This window comes from Oryx dammah, unplaced genomic scaffold, assembly GCF_014754425.2.
Source record: "Oryx dammah isolate SB20612 unplaced genomic scaffold, SCBI_Odam_1.1 HiC_scaffold_11, whole genome shotgun sequence".
Classification (NCBI taxonomy): domain Eukaryota; kingdom Metazoa; phylum Chordata; class Mammalia; order Artiodactyla; family Bovidae; genus Oryx; species Oryx dammah.
In genome coordinates this window covers 34843930-34864046 of record NW_024070195.1, presented here as the reverse complement: position 1 = coordinate 34864046, position 20117 = coordinate 34843930, and the positions used below count along the sequence as shown (strand labels likewise).

The 20117-nt window shown below is 45.0% G+C and overlaps 1 protein-coding gene across 1 annotated transcript in view; it reads right to left on the bottom strand.

Annotated features, from left to right (window-relative positions):
• Positions 1-1789: 1789 nt before the first annotated feature.
• The window catches only part of TRERF1 (transcriptional regulating factor 1), a 207427-nt gene continuing 189099 nt past the window's right edge, over positions 1790-20117 (bottom strand). Inside the window, exons 15-18 of the mRNA XM_040249682.1 lie at positions 19095-19208; positions 11495-11695; positions 8680-8891; positions 1790-5537 (exon numbers count right to left, since the gene is read on the bottom strand). Of these exons, the coding sequence (XP_040105616.1) occupies positions 5213-5537; positions 8680-8891; positions 11495-11695; positions 19095-19208 (852 nt within the window). The 3' untranslated portion in view covers positions 1790-5212. The remainder of the gene's footprint in view (positions 5538-8679; positions 8892-11494; positions 11696-19094; positions 19209-20117) is intronic.

Here is a 20117-nt window from a genome sequence, read left to right as displayed (position 1 = left end):
AGAAAATCCCATGGACGGAGGAGCCTGGTGCAGGCTACCGTCCATGGGGTCACAAAGAGTCGGACACAACTGAGCAGCTTCACACTTTCACTTTCCCTATAAATTAACCCTTCAAACCTCTGACCTAGTGTAAAAGAACAGGAGATCAAGTGATTCTAGATGGTTGATGCAAGTCTACCTTGCTTTATATCCAGGAAAAGTAAGTGTGTGCATCAAATATTTCTAAGTTAAATCATACTTTGATTGCACTGGTTGTTCTGTTTTAAAAGACAGCCCTTCTCCCTTGATTGTGCTGGTTTCATGGTTATACACTTATCTCCAAACTCATCAGGTTGTACACAATAAATATAGCATTTATGTGTCAAACATGCCTTTAAATAAAGTGGTTGGGAAAAGAAGAAATATCAAGACCGTCAAAAATAAAATTACAGAAGCAGAGGAAATAATGACCCCAAACAGCCCAAAGAGAGATCCATGTTGTATGTTAAGGATGTGTGTGCTGCAATGTAGATAAGCATATATGACTGCTTGGCCTTTACACTCAAACAGAAACATTAAACACATCCCTTGAGGGACGGCTGGAAGATAGATTTTTTCAAGATTCTCTCTCATATAAAGAAATAATCAGTCCTTTGGCTCTTTTACACAGGGATATCTGAGACTCAAAATCTATTATCTAAATAATAAGATATTAACTAATATTAGATAAATAATAATAATATTATCTAGTTTCTTAACATGACTTCCTAATTATGTTTTGCTTATGTCAACATTAAAACTCAGCCTCAGTCCCCAGCTGGCTGGCTGTGACCAAGGAAGGTAGACTGGAGGTCTGTGGAACTAAGAGTTGACTTTAGGTAAACTCAGAAGAGGTTTTATGTACACATACACACGCGCAGATAAGCATACCTGGAAGATTAATCAATTTAACAAATAGTTGCTGAGAACCTATTGCAAATTGCTGTGACTATGTGGGTGATGCTGAGATGGTTCAGTAATAGTAATAAACCATGAGCTTTGCTCTTCCCACTGGTGGACTTGGATCTGTTCCCAAGACCCTGTATGTTTTTTCCAAGTATTAAATTCCTTGGCATGCAGGCAGGAATGATGTCACAGTCCTCTTTATCCACTCAACTCCCCCATGTGTAATACAGCATAGAATAGTGCCTGGTAGATGAGTAATGAATGAAAAACTTAAAATCTTCAGATTGGACAACTGAGCCTCTGGAAGCAGAATTTAAATTTCCAACACTGGCTAAATGCACAGTGTTTGTAAAGGAAGAGTTGTTTTCTTTGGTACAGGACCAGAATTGCCCAAATTAAAAATATAAAACCCCCAAAGCATGTAGAAGATCAAGGTCTCGAACAGCTATGCCCCACTTAAAACAAGTTCTGTATAAAATCCAGAATTTCAGATTTCTCCTTAACTTTGCTGTTGAGCATTAAAAAGTAAACACACTTTTTAGAATTTGGAAATTGAGATTAGCCATGCCTATAGGTGGGCTGGATTTTGTTGGCGGTTCCTTGTGAGGTAACTCATGTATTACTGAACTCCCTGAAACTGCACTGTGACTACTGTGGGTTAGAGACCATCAACCCTTCTAATGGCTCATCCACTGCTTGGAGAAGCAGAAATATTCAGCTTGGCCTCCTGAGTTGGGGTGGGGGCACTTATATGAGCATTAAATCTGATCAACACCCTTTTAAACCGGTCTCTAGAAACCAACTAATGGTAAATAAGCATTGAGAAGTCACTTCAGCAGCTAAAAAGAAGGAATGTTAAGCCAAATGAAACTCAAAGAGATAACATTTTATTTTCAGAGCAGCTGATGCAATATTGAATCAGGTTTTCACAAATAAATATGACAGTGTCTATTTGGTTACATCTCTGATGAATGCCTATCTATAAGAACTGTAATAAATTTCGGAGAAGGCTAATGACTGGAAACTTTTAAGTAAAATGCTCCTGGCTTTCTGAAAAATAGTACTGTGGCAATTAAAAAAAAAAATGCTCATCACTCAGGGGGAACCAACCTAGAATGCCCTAGTTGTTTTTGTATTTTAAGGAATGCAACTTTTGAGGACAAGTCTATAAAACATCTTTATTTATTTGTTACATATGATGTTTAAATATAACTTTGCTTTCAAGCTTCAAACTTTTTTTTTAAACCCCTGGGAAAATAAGACTTTTGGTTCACCTTAACAAAAACTGACCTAGGAAGAAACATTTTTAGCAAAATGTATTATAAAATTCACTAGAAAATACTGTCCTCTTTTTTTGCCAAAATGTTACACAAAATCCTTTTAAAAATACACACATTACAAAAGAAAAAAGTATGAATATGCTATACATAGTGCTTTTGATATGGACCAAGGGACCTGCATTCCAGGGGAAGATACAGTGGAGCACATTAGATATTATGATGCCAACTGAAAATAGTGCAAACCGGAATAAATTACATCCTAACATGGCAAGGCATGCAAGACATTTCCTGTGAATAGAGCACAATGAAGCCAGAACAGGAAGCAATCACAACCACCATTTAAAAATGTTTTCATTTTTATTACATTAATTTTTTTTCAAAAATACTTTTCTTTACAATAGAACTCCTAGAAAATATTTACAACCTTCCTCTAATAAAATAGAACAGCAGTTAAATATATTTGAAAATAAGATGGGTTTTTCCATAAAATATATCTTTTTAACTTTTTATATACAAGCTTTCTCAAAGAGGTCTAAATTCACTAATGAAAAACTATCTGATAGTAAACAGTAATGGGTTGGAGACATAAACCATCGGGAAGAAAAGTTCTTTGGGGTGAGGAGAGATGGGCTCGGGAGCTAAACCACAACACGCACATGCAGGCAGAATCATTTCAGGAAAAACAGCAAGTGCAATATTTTACTATGAAGTCATCCTCTACGCTGACACTGTGAAGAAGAATACTAATTCAGCAAAGTGAACTGTCTCGTCAAGGAGGAGTTCTTTGGTTATTTCAAGTCAAAAATGCTTATGGTATACTGCATGGAAAGTCAAAACTAAATTGTGCCTTATATTTTTGCCTTGGCAACTCAGTTTATTTTAATGTTTTAAACTGGAACAGCCAGGCAAATCTCCAAACAGAATGCATACATTTGCTGTATAAACATTTTTCCTGGGTGTCTGCTCCTTTGCCAGATAAACTTTCAGAGATCCAGTAGCAGAACCCTTCCAGAACCCTCTCATATACCCACATGTGGAGGGAAATAGTCACTGGGGCAGATGGGATCAGCCGGTATTACACTTGGTACGGTTCTCAAATAGTTCTGCCACAAAATTGATGCCCTGCCCAGGCAGTTCTGAACTCAAAACATAGAATAACTTGTCAGAAATGGTAGCAAATGACACATTATTTCCCTCCCTAAAAAAAAAAAAAAAAAAAAAGGAAACTTTCAAGACCTCTTTTTTTCTGAGAACAGAAATGATGGCATGAAAGGAACCGTTGTATTGGTCTTCTGTCCGTGGCTTTCCTGAGATTCAGAGGACACTGCCTGCATGGGCCTGCTGTGGGTCGTGGCTGCCCGCTAAACTCTTTTGCAGAGACAACGTAAACGATGCTTTGTTCTATCCTCATCCTTCCACTGACATCTGTCAGCGAAGTGCCCTGGCAGTGTTGCCACGCCTGCAGGAGCTGGCGCATCAGCCTATCAGGGGTGGGAGAAGGCCAGAAAGCCCCCTGCTCAGAAGTCACCAGCCTGACGCGTCAGCTCTGAGCTGGGACCACGTTCTAATCTGAAGGCGGGCACTCGTTTGCCCTGACGGAGGCCAGAGAGCAGTCTGACTCAGCTCAAAAGCCTGAGCTGAAAGCCATTTTTTAAGGATGACAGGTTTAATACCTTCAGGTACAAACAGCAGCCCTGCCGGCAGGGACAGGAGGCAGAGCAGAGTTATGTTGCTTGGAGAATTCTAGAAGAGCTTTGGTAAATGACTTTAATGAAAAATTCACGGTTTGAATGCAAACAATGGAGCTAAAAGAGCATCTGAAACTGGTTTTGTCGGCCTTTAATGCTATTTCCCTTGTATTCATCATCAGATTTGCTAGAAAACCCTTCTCCTCAGAGTTAGCATCAAAGTAAACTTCGGTCCTGTACAGATGAGTAACAGCAGAATCCCAGTGAATCAGGTTTCATAGTACTTCCAAGTGGCACAGAGTAACTGTGGAACCCCACAGACCATTAACAGTGTGGCAAAAAGGAATGGGCTCTTCTGAGCTAGTTTTTGGGCAAAAGAAGACTGCTTGGCATTCTAGATACTTTGATCTGTGCTCCTTGACTATCTTCCCTAAAAACAACCCTGGCAACTTAATAGTTGTGGTTATTTTCCTCTAGACGGACTTGCAGTCAGCTCAGGCCAAAGTACGCCTCTGCCAACAGGTGAATTGGAGTCAACCGGTCCTCAGGGCACGGGGAAGAGGACACGCTTGCTCTGTGAACCACCTTCTCAGTAAACCACTGTCCAGGAGGGAAAGCCTGAAATGATACAGTACTCAGGTTTTAGAGCTAGGCTGAGTGATGCGCAGGGCAGGCAGAAAAATTATTTCCACATTTGGTCAACTCTTCAAATGACGTGTATGCTGGAAGAAAGACTTGGAACACAAGGCTGACTTTGCTCACTGGAGAGCTACTTCTAGCAGGGTCTCCCAGCAAAGATGCCAAGTTCACTGCAAACTGTGGAATGAGGTCAATACAAAAATGACTGTTGGTGGGGAAGGATGGTCCAAGACCCCAGCAGAAAGAAAGCAGCCTGCTTTATACACACACAAACACACACACACACACACACACACACTTGCTCACTCACGCAAGCTTTGGGATAGAAGGCAACCAGGATGGTTGGCATCTAAAAAGCAAAAGAACATGAATGTCAAGTTCATTCCCAGCCAGGAATGAGTTCTTGGGAATGTAGCCTAGCCCAGATGAAACACATCTTAAAGTAGAATTGTGCCAATTATTTATTCCCCCCAACCACCCATAAAAACAATTGTTTTTAAATAAAAGGAAAAGAAAAAAACCAATTTGTTTCTAAACCTGGAAAAAAAAAAAAAAGACCACTTTTTAAACAGGTAGTTTAAAATGATTACAAAACAAGCAGGCAGTCCCAGTTTCCTGATGAAAGAGGCTGGAGGCTGGAGGCTGTGGGTTTTCGCTGTCTCAAAGCGACACGCGGGGCCTTTAGAGTTCTGTGTCACCCTGAAGCAAAACTGAAGCCTGATCATCCAGGAGGAGACCGGTGTCCACGACCTCGGCCTCTGCCATGACGCCTCCTAACTGCTGGACGACGTCATCGTCGAGGAGGTCCACGTCCTTGATGGGTTTGATCAGACTCAGCTGGTCCAGGGGCAGCAGCCCCTGCGGCCCCACCGGCCCCGTAGTCCTCTCGATTGTGGCTGCCATTTCGGCCGCAAACGCTGCCTTTTGCGCTTTCTGCCTCTGCTGTTCCTCCTGCTGTCTGTGAGTTTTCATGTGTGCATTTCGGCTTTTGATCTTGAAGAAGACTCTATAAAAATGAGGAAAAAGAAGCATGAGACATTCAGAGCATCGGAGTTCTTGGAAATCCAAGGGTCCTAGAGGGAATGGTGGGTGTGCAGTCATGTCTGCTTTGGGGAGGTGCTGACAGTGTTCTGGTCTCCTTAGCTCTCAAGAATTCCTCCCTCACTGACCTGTCACCTCTCTTCTTTCCAAGGGAAGAAGATGGGGACAGGAACACATTTATATGTGTTGGGCTTTCTCCCTGTGACAATGGAGGATAAATTTTCAAAGCTTTCCTGTCCGCCTGTGGCCTGGGGCTCACGCCCCTTTCCCTCCTTCTCGTCCCTCTTTCTATCTCCATCGCTAGGTAAGCCCTCTCAACCAACTGAGAACCCTCAAATCATGCAGCCCAGCCCCGCTGGTTCCCACCATAAAACAACCCCTCCTCTGCCTCTGGCCTCCAATCCCTGTTCTTCTCGTCAAAATTCCAGGAGGTCTCTGCAGACACGGACTGCTCCTCCATCCTCCACACTCTCCAAGTGGAGCACCGTCCCCTGTGCTCAGCCCGAGTGCTTGAGATCGCTCGCTAGTAATTGTGTGGCCAAATCCAACAGCCCCACCTCGGTCTTCACTGTACTTGACTTCTGCACCGAGCAGTCCTCTTCACCCAAGATCCCTTCTTGTTTTGGCCATCATATATCACAGTTGGCTCCTGTTAACTTTCGAATGAAACAGTGGTTCTCAGCTGAGGGTGGGTCTGCCTCCCAGGGAGTAACGTTTGGAGATATTTCTGATGGTCACAATTGGGTGGTGCTGGCACTTCTGGCTTTGAGTGGGGTAGAGGCCAGGGATGTCACTAAACATTCTACGATATTGAGGGCAGGCCCTCTACCCAAAACTAGGAATCGTCAGACCCAGGTTGAGAAATCCTGGGATGAGGGGTCTGCCAACTATGGTCAGTGGGCCAAATCCCATACGCTGCCTGCTTTTGAAATAAAGTTTTCCGGGAATACAGCCATGTCTCTCTGTTTATGTATCATCCATGGCTCCTTCTGCACTGAAATGGCAGAGCTGAGTAGCTGTGACAGAGACAGAATGGCCTGCAAAGCCTAAAATATTTCTCTCTGGACCTTTTTCAGAGAACATTTGTCCAGAGGTGAGGCTGCCTGTTTTAGGGGAGGGTGGGTAGCATAAATATTCATTCCTGAGCTCATAAAGGAGAAAAAGATCTGATTTGTAAGACCTGTGTCTTGGAACAGAGTTGATGAATCACCACATGACGCTGAAACTGTCTAATGTGATGAACATAATTTCAGCAGCTAAAGAAGCACTCTGCAAACATTTGCCTGATGTTATTCTTAAGTGTGGAAAACCATAGAAAATATTTTTATTTTCCATAAAATCTTAACTGGAGTTATGCTTGAAAAAGATCTCAAGCAACATAAAAACAGGACAAGAAAAATTGAATGTCCCTGAAAGAGCCGGAAATACTTAGTTTTGGTTGTTACGTGCTTTGTTGCCACCTAGTGGAGTAGGGAGTTGTTGCCTGTCTGGGGGAAGTGAGCAGAAGGCGCTGGTTCCTTGCAGAAGACACTGGTGTGACCCTCTTCTCTGCCTCTCTCTTCCACCCCAGGCCAAGTAGATGGAAGTCAGACTAAGGAGGTTTAATTGTTTCAAGTAAATAAGCCTGATGGTCAATCCAGGGGCTCCCTTATTTCTTGGTGACATGAAGATGGCATCATGTCCTGGCTCTGGAGGACATTAGAGCCCTGAGGAGGGGGCCGATCCTAAGTGTGTCTCCCCATCTCTGCAGGAAGAGAGCTGCTGGTTCCAACTCACCTCGGCAGGTGCCACTGACCTAAGGCTAAGAGTACGTACTTCACTGGGCTAAGGAATAAATTAATACATGTAAACATCCTTTAAAACAATGCCAGGCAAGCACTGAGTAACTGATAAATGGAAGCAAAATGCCTGAAATATTCCATGAGGATGAATATTATAAACAGAGGTCCTGGGTGGCCTCACTCATACAACCAAGGATGTTCCCTTAGTAGAGTTTTGGCAGCTACCTGGTGGGCATCTCTCCAGGTAACCCTGCGTGTTTGCAGCACTGCAGGTTACAGGAAGAGCAACTCGGTAAGGCTCCTAAAGGAAGTCACTTGTGACAACCCCTCATAGCACAGACTCACTGAGAAATAAACTGGAATTCTATACTGGATGCTGTGGGAAGGGACTGTGTGTATCTTACCAGTGATAAATAAGCAAACAAAGCAAACCCTTGGGATGGAACAGTGGTGGGACACCCAGGCTCTGTATCTGAACACTGATGGCTTCAAATCTCAGTTCTGCTCTTTCTGGGGGTGTGACTCGGGGCATGTCAATTTACTTAACGTTCAGTCCTTATTTGTAACCCAAGGATAAAGCAGTCTCTGCATCACACGGAGTTTTTGTGAGGGGTTTAAAAGAGCTCAGGCACACGAGGTATGTGACAAAATCAAGTGCTCAGTGAAGGCCAGCTGTCATTGCTGCCCACTGTCAGTTTCTCCCTTTTCACTGTTTAAAATTATACTTAAAAGGGCAGAGATGACAAACAGGTTTTCTCTCGTGGGTCAAGCGTGATCAACTGGTTGTGCCTGCTTGAAGCCCGAGGATTTAAAGGACTGAAAAGCACTGGAGTCTTTTCTTAATACAGTAGCAAAGAGTGTAGCAATTGATTAGTGATGTCTGCCCTGGGTGCAGGAGTCATCAGCGGTGCTAGAAAAGCCCTTTCTGCTACAGAGAGTTCCTGTTGTTTCAGAGCCACTCTCAAATCATTGGGCAGGGATGCAAAGAAAGCAGTCCTGGTGGATATGCTCTGGGTGCGAAGGGAAGAGCTGGGAATCAGCCCCATCCATCATTTCTGGAAGAGTGCAGTTCTGTCACTAGAGATCTGCTCTCTGATGATGTCCATCCTTGTTAGGGTTTAGGACATCAGAATGACCATATTCTGAGTCAGAGACAAGGTCCATCTGCCACGAGTACCACGCAGACCCCAAGGATGGTACGAGGAAAAGCTGGGGAGTCTGGGTTCTTTTTCTACCTGGAGACACCTCAGACCACCCTGGCCCAGACCCCATAGGGGCCTTATTCATCACACACTTAGATCCAGTCCCTGGCCCAATTCTACCTACTTGCCGCACTCTTTGCAGGGGAAGATGGTGGTGGGGTCTGTTTCACCGCTGGTGGTGCTGTGGGAGGGTGAGCTCTTCACCGAGCAGTACCCGCTCTGGGCACTGCCAGGCTTCTGCTTCCCAGAGGGAACAGCGCCCCGAGCTTTGGTCACCTGGTTGGTGCCACCGTGGATGCGGGCGTGGCCGTTCAGTGCCTGCCGGGAGCTGAACACCTGGGGAAGAAAGGGAGTGACATGACATCTACAGTCCTGAAAAGGAAATTAGGGTTATTAGTTACTCATTGGTACAACATGGGATACTTGAAACAGAGTCTAATGACAAGGCACAGGGGTTTTACATAAGCAAACTCTGGGCAAATGCCACAGAAAGCAGAGATCAAATACCATGACCACAAATGCTATGCCAACAACAAACCATTGTTACGATCAAAGACTGGGGGCTCAACCCAGCACCTCCAACATACACGGAGGTCATTGGGCCATCTCCCCTCTGAACGCCTGATTTTTTCCATCTGTAGAATGAAGGGGTTTGGACCAGCTTTCTAACATTTTTTTTCAGCCAGAAACTTCCTTCCACTTTTTTCCCTTTATTTTTCTCTCCTCTTTCCTTTTTTTCTTTTTACTTAAAAAATCTTATTCAAAAGCTCAAAGTTATCAGCAGAGGTGCTCTGGCTGAAAGAGACAGCATTCCAGAACTGGGTCTATTTGTTCAGTTCTATCTCCCCTAGGAATCCCTAGAACCCTAAGAGACACAGCTCTGAAAACACAGATTAGCCACTCTGCTCTATTCTATGTTATATCTAAGCCCCAGTCAGTAGCCCAGTGCTGAAGCCACATTTCAGACCCCCAAATTTCACTGCAGGATGATAAAAAGGGAAACGACAGTCTTTGGAAGCTTGCCGTAAAGCATGGTTTCCCAACCTCAGTATTGCTGACATTTTGGGCTGGATGACTGTTTGTTGTGGGGCTGTCCTTTGTATCATGGGGTGTTTAGCAGCATCCCTGGTCTCCACCCACCAGATGTCAGGAGCACCTCCCCAGATGTGACAAAAATGTCTCCCCCTGGACACTGCCACGTTCATGGGGAACAAGATCATTCCCCAGTGAGATTCACTGCTGTAAAGGGAAGTGATCCACCCCCTGAATTCCTAGAGCCCTGACTTCCAAATCGCTAAATGCACCAGCTAATGTGAGTACTCACTGAACCACCCAGCAACAGACAGTTGCTGTGTTAAGTTCATGAGTTCTGTTTATAGTCTTGCAGGGAAAAAAATCTTTGGTTGATTTAGCAACCAAAACTTCCAAGGTTAGGCAACGAATAAAACCAACACACTTCTTTTCCCCGTTGTTGTTTTTTTGAAGTCATGAAAAAACATTCATCCCGCTGAGCATTTTTGATTGGGTAAAGTAAAAGATGATTCCCCTCACAGGAAAGAATTTACTGTAGACCCAAACTGTGAACTGAGAAAGCAACCAATTTCTAAACAAATTCACCAAAAATACCGTCATTTAAAGTCACTTTTTGAATGGAAGTGTTCTATACAGTACGGTAATGATGGAGTGAAGCCTCTAGGTCTTTAAACATCAAAGACAGAAACATCAAAAACATAAAACTAGCAATTTATGTTCTCTTCAAAGGCAATGCAAGGTGTATATATCTTTTTTACTTCTTAATTTTTTTCTTAGATGTGAATCAAGTAAATTTCAGCTTTAGAGTCTAAAATATTTGAAAGACTGCTGCTATCTTCAGCTAAGTGACAGACTCAATAAACAGCATTCAATACACTCTGGAAAAGAGTGTTATCCTATGTAACACACAAGCAGAGATAAGCACTAACTTGGGGGAAACAGGGCTTCATATGAAACGAATCATATATTCTAATTTTTTTTTTCATAATACCTCTAGAACTTGCCTGTACAGTTGTGTACAGCTTTAAGAAACCTGATTTGGGAAAAGCTCAGCAACTCAGATGAGTAGGAGACCACTGGCCTGGAGAAGGAAATGGCAACCCACTTCAGTATTCTTGCCTGGAAAATTCCATGGACAGAGCTACAGCCCATGGGGTCGCACGAGTCACACACAACTGAGTGACTTTCACTTCACAGGAGACCAGTGGATGATTGACAGTCCAAAGTTAACAATTTAAAAAATCTATTCTTCAAAACACACAGTGAGTCTTACCTCAGCCAGTACAGATTCTGTAAGGCTTTAGCACTACGAATGATCAAATGGTGAACTGGGTTTTATTTTAGCAAGATGATGCTTCTAACGTACTTAATAAAAAGTACTAGGTTAAGTAATTAAACAGACACGCTTTCAGCCTGTTTACATGATTAATTTGCTTAGTAAATCTTTTTTTTTTTTTGCTTCCCTCAAAGAGTACAAAGATAAACTTCAGCCAAATCTTTGTAATTATGCCATAAAAGGAGACTCCTTCTCTGGGGGCTCTCCCACGGCATTCCAATGCATGTTTCCAGGACAGCTCAGAGCAGTAGGGAGGCACCACGAAACAGGAAGTGTGAGTTCTGGAGGCCAAGGCCTCTGCAGAGCCTGAATCACCTGCTTCCTGAGGCCAGGAAAGGACTTGTGTCCTCTGAGCATGTGGCACAGTGTTTGACTCTGCTTGACTCCAGAAATATCTGTGGGCCAAACAAGTAAATGGATGAAAGAGAAAAGCATGGCCATGTAGATTCTCTCTGCCCAGCTTTCACTGCTGGAAAAACACCCTCCTTTGTAAAAGGCATCATCACTTTAAGCCGGCTGTACGCACAGCTCTCACCAGTCCCAGAGCCTCAGAGGACGTGGAGACACTTACCGCCCCACAGTTGGGCATTTCACAGATGAAGGAGCCTGAGGGCTGGCCCAAGGCCTGCAGGGGCGGCCCCTCTGCGGGAGCCAGGACCGGGCCCTGCGGCGGCTCCGGGGACTTGGGCAATTCACTCTCCTCTTCTCTTGTGGATTTCCTGTCTTCTTCCAGATCCTCCTCCTCCTCTACCTCTTCATCTTCTTCACTCGTCTGGTGTTAAGGGAATACAAGAGAAAGGGGGAACCCCCCCCCAAATGACATTTTTAGTAATGAACAGAACCCAGGGGCCAGCGAAGGAGAGAGGGCCTGGATGCTGGGGCTGTGTCGGCATCTTTGTGCATGAGGGAGTGGCCGGCAGAGGCCTCTCAGGAGGGACAAGTTTGGTCACTGGACACCTGGAATTCTGAGAGCAACCAAGTCCCCGAGGCCCACTCTGGGTCCCCTCATCACTTATAAAAAAGTATGCTAAGGCAGACACGAGAGATTTTTCTATGTAGAGTTTCTCCCCCTTATTGGAGACCAGCAGAACATGACATCAACAAAAACCCAGGCAGGCTGCCCCACTTGTAGCTGCTCTGCCTTCCAGGGGAGTGAGAAGGGTTTTCAAGCAGAAATGACACGGTGGAAATCATTGGGCAGAGACCAAAGCCCTATCATTATTTTTTTTAAGCTTACTACTTATTTTGGCTGCACTCGGTCTTTGTTGTGGCTCGAGGGCTCTCTAGTTGCAGGCTTGATCCCTGACCATGGATCAAACCTGGGCCCCCTGCATTGGGAACGTGGAGTCTTAGCCATTGGATCACCAGGGAAGTCCCCATGTTTGTTTGTTTGTTTAATTAATTTATTTTTAATTGAAGGATAAATGCTTTTTACTATTGTGTTCGTTTCCACCATACAACATGAATCAGCCATAGGTATACACATGTCCCCTCCTCCCATGATTCGTTTTCAAAGGCTTTCTATCATACTTCCTTGCAAGACGCCCAACATATAGATATGACCTTTGTCAGGCACGTGACCCATGGCATTCTGATGTGCTCCTGCTCTGTTCTTGTCAGAATATAGGATCAAAGAGTGAACCACAATGGCTCTGAAAAGGGGCAGAAATGGAAGGGGATTGGATATTTCCTTTTACTTCTCATTTTTTTTTTTTTGTTTATTTCTAGTCATAGGCTCTTGAAGAAATACCTTTCAGAGGCACTCTATAAAAAAGAACAAGAAAAATATTTCTGTGAATAATTATCTTCTCTGCAACCGTGTCCCCTCCATCTACTTCAGAAGAGCAACAAGATGAATTACGCAGAAGATCCTGACCATCCTTGAAGTTAACAAGACAGTTAACGGAGCAGCCTGGAGGAGGTACTGGGTGGGCTGGGAGGGAGGGTAGGAACCTGGGCGGCCCTTTTATTGAACTGAGTGCCCTAGTTTGCAATCTCCATCCGCATGAGGAGGGGGGCTGAGGAGGGCTTGCTCCTAGGGCCTAGAAGGACTGAGGACCAAGGATGCAAACTCTGTGTTCCAGCAACCTCACTTCAGCTTCTGTTTTTCAGCACTTCATGGTGTGTGAAGTGCTTTCACACTTGCAATGTCACTGGATAGACTGTAAGCAGTCCGCCTGTTTAACAAATGAGGAAACAAGAGGGGTTGGCCAGCTGCCTCCCACCCTGATGGGTCACTGGTTTCTACTGGGCTCTCTGCACACCCACTGCTTGAAGCAAGTGGGCTCCAGTTTGGTTCACCCTGGCCAGTGATGTAATGCTGGTTGAGCCTATGAGTCTTAGAACCCGGAAGCCAGACTCCTGGGATCCAGACACCACCAGCTTTCTTTTTCCAGTTTGGACTGGAGATGAGAGTGAAAGACAATCCCAGTAACATGGGCATTTAGCACACTCCTTACTCTTTCAGTTTTAGCCTTATTTAACATGGTATATGGGGCTTCCCTGGTGGCTCAGACGGTAAAGAATCTGCTTATGGTGTGAGAGACCCGGGTTCAATCCCTGAGTCAGGAAGATCCCTTAAAGAGAATGCTACCTACTCCAGTATTCTTGCCTGGAGAATTCCGTGGACAGAGGAGTCTGGCAGGCTACAGTCCATGGGATTGCAAAAAGTTGGACATGACTGAGCCACTAATACTCACTGACTCACAGTATGATATATATGCCTATTTGAGACCATGTATTAATAGGGTATACTTAAGAAAGTATCCCAGAAGGCAATGGCACCCCACTCCAGTACTCTTGCCTAGAAAATCTCATGGACGGAGGAGCCTGGTAGGCTGCAGTCCATGGGGTCGCGAAGAGTCGGACACGACTGAGCGACTTCCCTTTCACTTTTCACTTTCATGCATTGGAGAAGGAAATGGCAACCCACTCCAGTATTCTTGCCTGGAGAATCCCAGGGACAGAGGAGCCTGGTGAGCTGCCATCTATGGGGTTGCACAGAGTCAGACACAACTGAAGTGACTTACCAATTAAGATTACTCAGTAATGATTACATTTGCTGAAAGACTTCAGTGAATTCAGATATAGGCTTAATTTATTTTACAGAGTTATTTGTGGTATAAACTTACAGTCTCTTACTAGTTTAGAACAGACAGGTTGATTTCACTTAAATGGCCTTAGTCTCATATGAATCCACCACCTTCCAATCTCAAGAATTTCAGGTAAAACCATGTTATGTCAAACCCCATGGGTTCACTCCATTCCTTTACAGAACTGGAACTTTGTGGTGTCAAGTATCAGGTTATTAAGCAGACCAGGGCCTACAGCTCACCATTTAAAGTAAATTACACAGTAACTTTCAATGACAATGGCATTTATTTCATGGCAGTTGTTATAATTACAATTTTCTCACCGTGCCACTGTTTGGGCTTAAAAGCTCTTAGAAAAAAAGTTCCATAGAGCCATTAAATAACAGACTAAATTATACTGTCCTGTGATTATATATGTCTCAGGAATGCAGACAGGTTTTAATTCAAATGGCAATCTATGCATGTTCACAAAATGATTTATCATCAAGCCAAAGGGCTCACCAAGGTGACTAATAGATGCAAAGACAGGATGAAACCCTAACATGTAGGACTCTGTATCAACAAGTTGGCCATTTCCTGATGTATTGTGAAAAGGAAACATTTGGTAATATTTCAAACCTGGTAGAAAGGTAGGCAAATACAGGGCCAAGAGATGGTTATATATTACACAAGGGGCTCAAAACTTTGAGAGTCCAAGTAAGAATTTGTTGAGGAGATTTTTATTTCTCAGGCCTGCAAATGGCATTGGTATATTATGAGAAATTTACAAGACAGATGCTCAACAATCCAAATTTCTTCAATGACACAAATTTGAGTGCTACAGTCACCAGTGAAAGATGTTGGTGATGACAACACAATGAAGGCTTGCTTTGGATCAGGGACTACATACACACACATACACACACACACACACAGCTAGTTCTCACAAAATCTCTGCATATTTTTTTTCTTCTTATTTTATTTTTTCCCTCTGTTTTGTTTTGGGGGGGTGGGTGGGCAATGACATGCAGCTTGCAGGATCTTAGTTCTCTGACCAGGGACTGAACCTGGGCCCTCAGCATTTTGGCAGTGAAAGCATGGAATCTTAACCACTGGACCACCAGGGAATCCCCTACAAGTTTTTATTTTTTAAACAAATAAGAAATTTGCCAGAGAACTGATTTTCCCAAGAGTACACAGCTGGTAAAGAAGCTGAATTGAGATTTAAATCCTGTACTGTCTGATTGTAAAATCTCAGCCTCTGCTCCTTGCCTGCCTGCACATGTCCACAGACGCACATCTGTCCATCTGGGCATGGCTTAGATTTTCAGTTCAAACAAAGAGCTTTTAAACCTCTCAAAACCATTAAAACCAGCTGCTTTTCTGTGTCAAAGGGAAGAGGGATGTTTCCTAGGCCCCTTGTCAGAGGACCCCGCCACAGGGAACTCAGGCTGGGGACCTGGGGGAGCTGTGCTCTTGGTGCCCTGACTGCTGTCTTCTGAAGTCAGTTACATTTCTCAGCTGGTTTCTTGCATTGAGCTGAATTTTGCTCCTAGTCAGACCCACGGATTCACCCTGAGTTGGGGCAGGAGCCTGGGTAGGAGACAGGACAGTATGGTCAGCACTTCCCTCCCACCTCCTCAGCAGAGCACATCTTGGCCCCCTCTTCTGCCCAAAAGAGTGGGAGAGGAAGGCATGTGATGGTCTCAGGCCAGAAGTCAAGTCACCTGCGAGGTGAGTGATATGCTATGCTGACCTCCTCCCCCCTCAAGAGCAGTCACTCCCCATCCTCCTTCATCACCCTTTTCCCTGGGAAAGTCCCTGAGCTTCGGACTGTGCTCCTTCCAGGGGGAATACAGTCACCTGTCCCTTTAATAAATTACTGAACACACATGGTCAGGAGAGCTACCCAGGTAGGCCCTGAGGACCGAGAGCAGGACCCCCTCCTAGGATGGTGCTTCCTACACCCTCTCTGTCCTTGCCTGGTCCTAGTTTTTATCTCCACTTGGCAACCTACCCTCAGAAGGTGGACTGTGGGACTTCCTTGGTGGTCCAGTTGCTAAGAATCTGCCTGCCAATGCAGGGGACATGGGTTCGAGCCCTGATCTGGGACGATTCCACAGGCTGCAGAGCAACTAAGCCCGTGTGCCATAACTACTGAGCCCACACGCTCTAGGACCCATGTTCTGCAACAAGACAAGCCCCCTGCAATGAGAAGCCTGGGCATCACAACTAGAGAGAAGGCCCCACTTGCCACAACTAGAGAAAGCCTGAGTGCAGCAACAAAGAGCCAGCACAGCTAAAACAAACAGGCGCTGAGTCACCTATGCACATGGCTTTTTGTTCTCTCTAACCTCACAGGTCACAGGTGTGGCACACCTGACCCAGCTTAATACCAGCCCCTGGCATATAATCCCAAGAAGGTGGGGTGCCTCGAGTGCCATCTTAACCTTTCCTCCTGGGTCTGAGGCTACACACTGGCTCGGGCCTTTCCACCCACCTGTGAAGGCCTGCTGGCCCCAGATGGCGCTTCTGTCTCCGGTAGTGACACCGTCTTCAGCAGTCCTCCTCTGCTCAGAACCCCCTGGTTCACCCCATCTCCTCCCGGGGAGCTCATAGAGGGATTGCTCCCATGACCCAGAGTGACTCCTAGCTGGGAAAAATTTTCATTCATTCACTCAACAAACATTTACTGAGTGCTGACATTATGCCAGGCACAGTCCTGAGCACTTGGTAATACCCAAGCCAAAGGTCTGCCTTAGGAAACCATATCCTCTGATTTTGCTCTCCTCCAAAACATGACTCTGAACATTCCAGAATTGGAAGGGACCGTCCAGATTATCTAAACCATCAGCCCTATTTTATAGGTCGGTAATCTTAGGGGCCAGGTCTTAGGTCTCCCAGGCCGGGCGTCTTGGTGCTTCCTCATTTACTGTGTACCCCCTCGGAAAGCAATGCTCTGTGTGACCGTGGGCAAGCCCCTTCCCCTTGCTGGGCCTCAACCTTCTGCCTGAAGACTGGAAGAGCTGGATAAGAGAGAATTACTAAAGGTCATATCTAATATTTTCTGGGTCTCATCTCACAGTGTTTTTAAAGACTTGAAGTTCACCGTAAGCTTTCTCTTCGGGTATGCCACGTCTTCCAAATGGTAACATATGCCCTGGGGCAGGGGCCAAGGCCAGTCAGCAGCTCTGGCTCACCTACAGCACTACAGACACAGCGAGGACTCAATTTCTTTTAGCGGATTCAACCAGAAGAGATCACACTGCTTTTTTAAACATTAGCCACAGATGAGAAAAAGGCTATTTAGATATAAGGCATCACTACTTAAGCCAGTCCAACAAGTCTTGATCATAAGAATACTGCCATCTCTCATCAAATAAATGGCAATACCATTGTATTCTACAGATGTCTATTTTTTTTTTAATATTTGAGTCCACATATAACTGTATATATGTGTTTATATTTTGTAGCTGGGATCAAATTCTTAGTTAGGAACTCAGGCTTTGAAACCCTAATGACTCCAGGTGGTTTTACTTCCCAGAAGGCTCAATGGTAAAGAATCCACCTGCCAGTGCAGGAGACGCAAGAGATATGAGCTTGATCCCTGGATTCGAAAGAACCCCTAGAGTAGGAAATGGCAACTCACTCTAGTATTCTTGTCTGGAGAAGTCCATGGACAGAGGAGCCTGGCAGGCTACAGTTCAGGGGGTCGCAAAGAGCTGGACACGGCTGAGGCCACATACATGCATGGATGTTTTTACCCTTCTGTAAGAGGATTAGCATTTGCTTGCTCCTGAGTGTTACACAGGGGAGTCAGTCCCAGACAACACACTCACCAGCCTTTGACCATGGCTAAGTTACCTAGGCCCTCTGCCTCCGGTTCCCACCTCACAGAATTGGTACGAGGAGTAAATGAGCCATCATGCGTCAGGCCCCTCCTAGCACAGTGCCTGGAACGTACGAAGTGCTACGTGTTGGTGTCTGTGAAAGACACCAACCTGCAGATGTGCTAGGAACACTTGTGCATGGAGACAATTGGGAATGAAAGCGTAACGGTAAATTTCATGCTATTTATGAATTTGAAACCACTTCCTTAAAGGCTGCAGGCTGGAGTTTAGTAATCTGTTGTAAGACATAATTTCTACATACACGTACGTGTTTGCCACAACATGCAAGATTTTCCTTGGCTATGGATGCAGAGAAGAGAGTTAACCACAAGGACGAAAGCAATAGCCATTTCCAAAGCCACAAATAAGGGGTATGGAGAAGATTTCGTTCTTGTGACGCCTTTAGTAGGTTCTTCATCTTCATCTGCAGACAACTTTGGATTTGTCTGCTAATGATGGAAATCGATATTAAGGATAAATGGTGATGTGAGGACCAGAATAATCCACACACTGCTAACCAGCTCGCCAATGATGGAGGGTTCCTGGCGCCATCTAGAGGTCAAAGCTGCTTCTTGTGCATGCTTCATAGAAGCTGTGTAAAATCCCAGAACCTTCGTCTTCCTAAGGCAGGGCTCCCCAACCTTTTTGGCACCAGGGATCGGTTTCGTGGAAGAGTTTTTCCACAGACTAGGGGTGGGGTAAGGGAATGGTTTGGGGATGATTTAAGCACATTACATTTATTGTGGACTTTATTTCTATTATTATTACACCAGCTCCACCTCACATCACCAGGCATTAAGATTCCAGAGGTTGGGGACCCCTGTTCTAAGGCATGTTAGTTCCTGGTGAGGAGAACTATTGTGGAGAGATCAGGAAGGGCTATCCCAGGACACCAGAGTGCCTCTTAAAAACCACACACATCAAGGCTGAGACCACTACAGTTTAACTCCCCTGGCACCTACCTGCCAGAACTCAAGCCAGCCCTCACCTCCTTAACCGATTACTGGGCTGCAGGTCAAACTGGAAGCTGCCCTTCCCTTGCCTAGTTATCCCAGGAAGTCAAGGCCTGAATCCTGACTGGGAACTGGCCCATCACCTACTCACCACAGCTGCCTGGCAGTAAAGCCAAGCCAAACACTAGCCACTTATGAACCTGGGCGTGGGGTGGGGGTGGGGCCCGTGGAAACAGCACTCGGGCGCCTTCACTCACCACACAGTCGTCAATGATTTCTGAGAGCCGTGTCCGGTGTTTCCTCCCCAACCTCATGATTTTTTTCCACGTGTAATAGTACTCCACACACTGAGCCACCGTCTTGGACTTCACCTGCCGGGAAAACCATCTTAAGATCAGCTCCAGCGGTGGGCAGGGTGCAAGGCAACCAGTTTTCATGCAATTTTAAGTTTGTAATAGGTAGGAAGTTTACGCAGTTAAATAAAAACATGTACAGCGTGGAAAATCTCCTTCCCAGCCCTGTTCTCCAGCCATCCATTCATCCGTTCCCTCCCCACCCCTGCAACTCAGCTAGCCTCCCTTGTTCATATCTTGGGGGATGTTCCAGAATTTTTCTACTTGTATACCAACAACACAAAAATATATTCCTCCCCACCATTTTGCCTCACACAAGGTAGTACGTACACTATATGTACTGTTCTGCATCTTGACTTTTTCACAAGAGGGCTTGGAGAATTTTTCCACAACCATCCATAGCGAGCTCCCTCCCTTTTTAAACCCACAAAGCAGCATGCTTTTTCAAATGCTTGACTGAGTTTGGCTCTCTGAGTTGCTGACCTTCAAAATCTATTTATGAAAAGTGTTCCTTAGTAATCGAACAGGAATATAAGGCAAAAGTTATGATGACAAGAGCTTAGTGTTTGCAGAAAACAAGCCTTGTCCTGTTCTCCCCTAAAGGGGCAAAGGTAAATGTGTTTTAAAGAGAAAAAAATTCCTTTGTTTAGTTCACAGTTCTCTAAGCTCAAAGTGGGGTTCAATAATGTGAGTTTTCTGGAGGCAGGCTGGCTGTCCCATTGGGTGCAGAAAGAAGGCCACCCACACAGTGAGAGTGAAAAGGGCACCTTCCAGACATCTGGTCTCCTCAAAGTTGCCCCCTTTACACACACCTGATACAGTGAATTTCTACATTAGAGTTGCCCAGGGAGGGAAGACAGTGTCCCAGAGAATCCTGATTTAAAATCCTGAATTAACTGGTGAGCACGTCATGTGAATCCATCATCA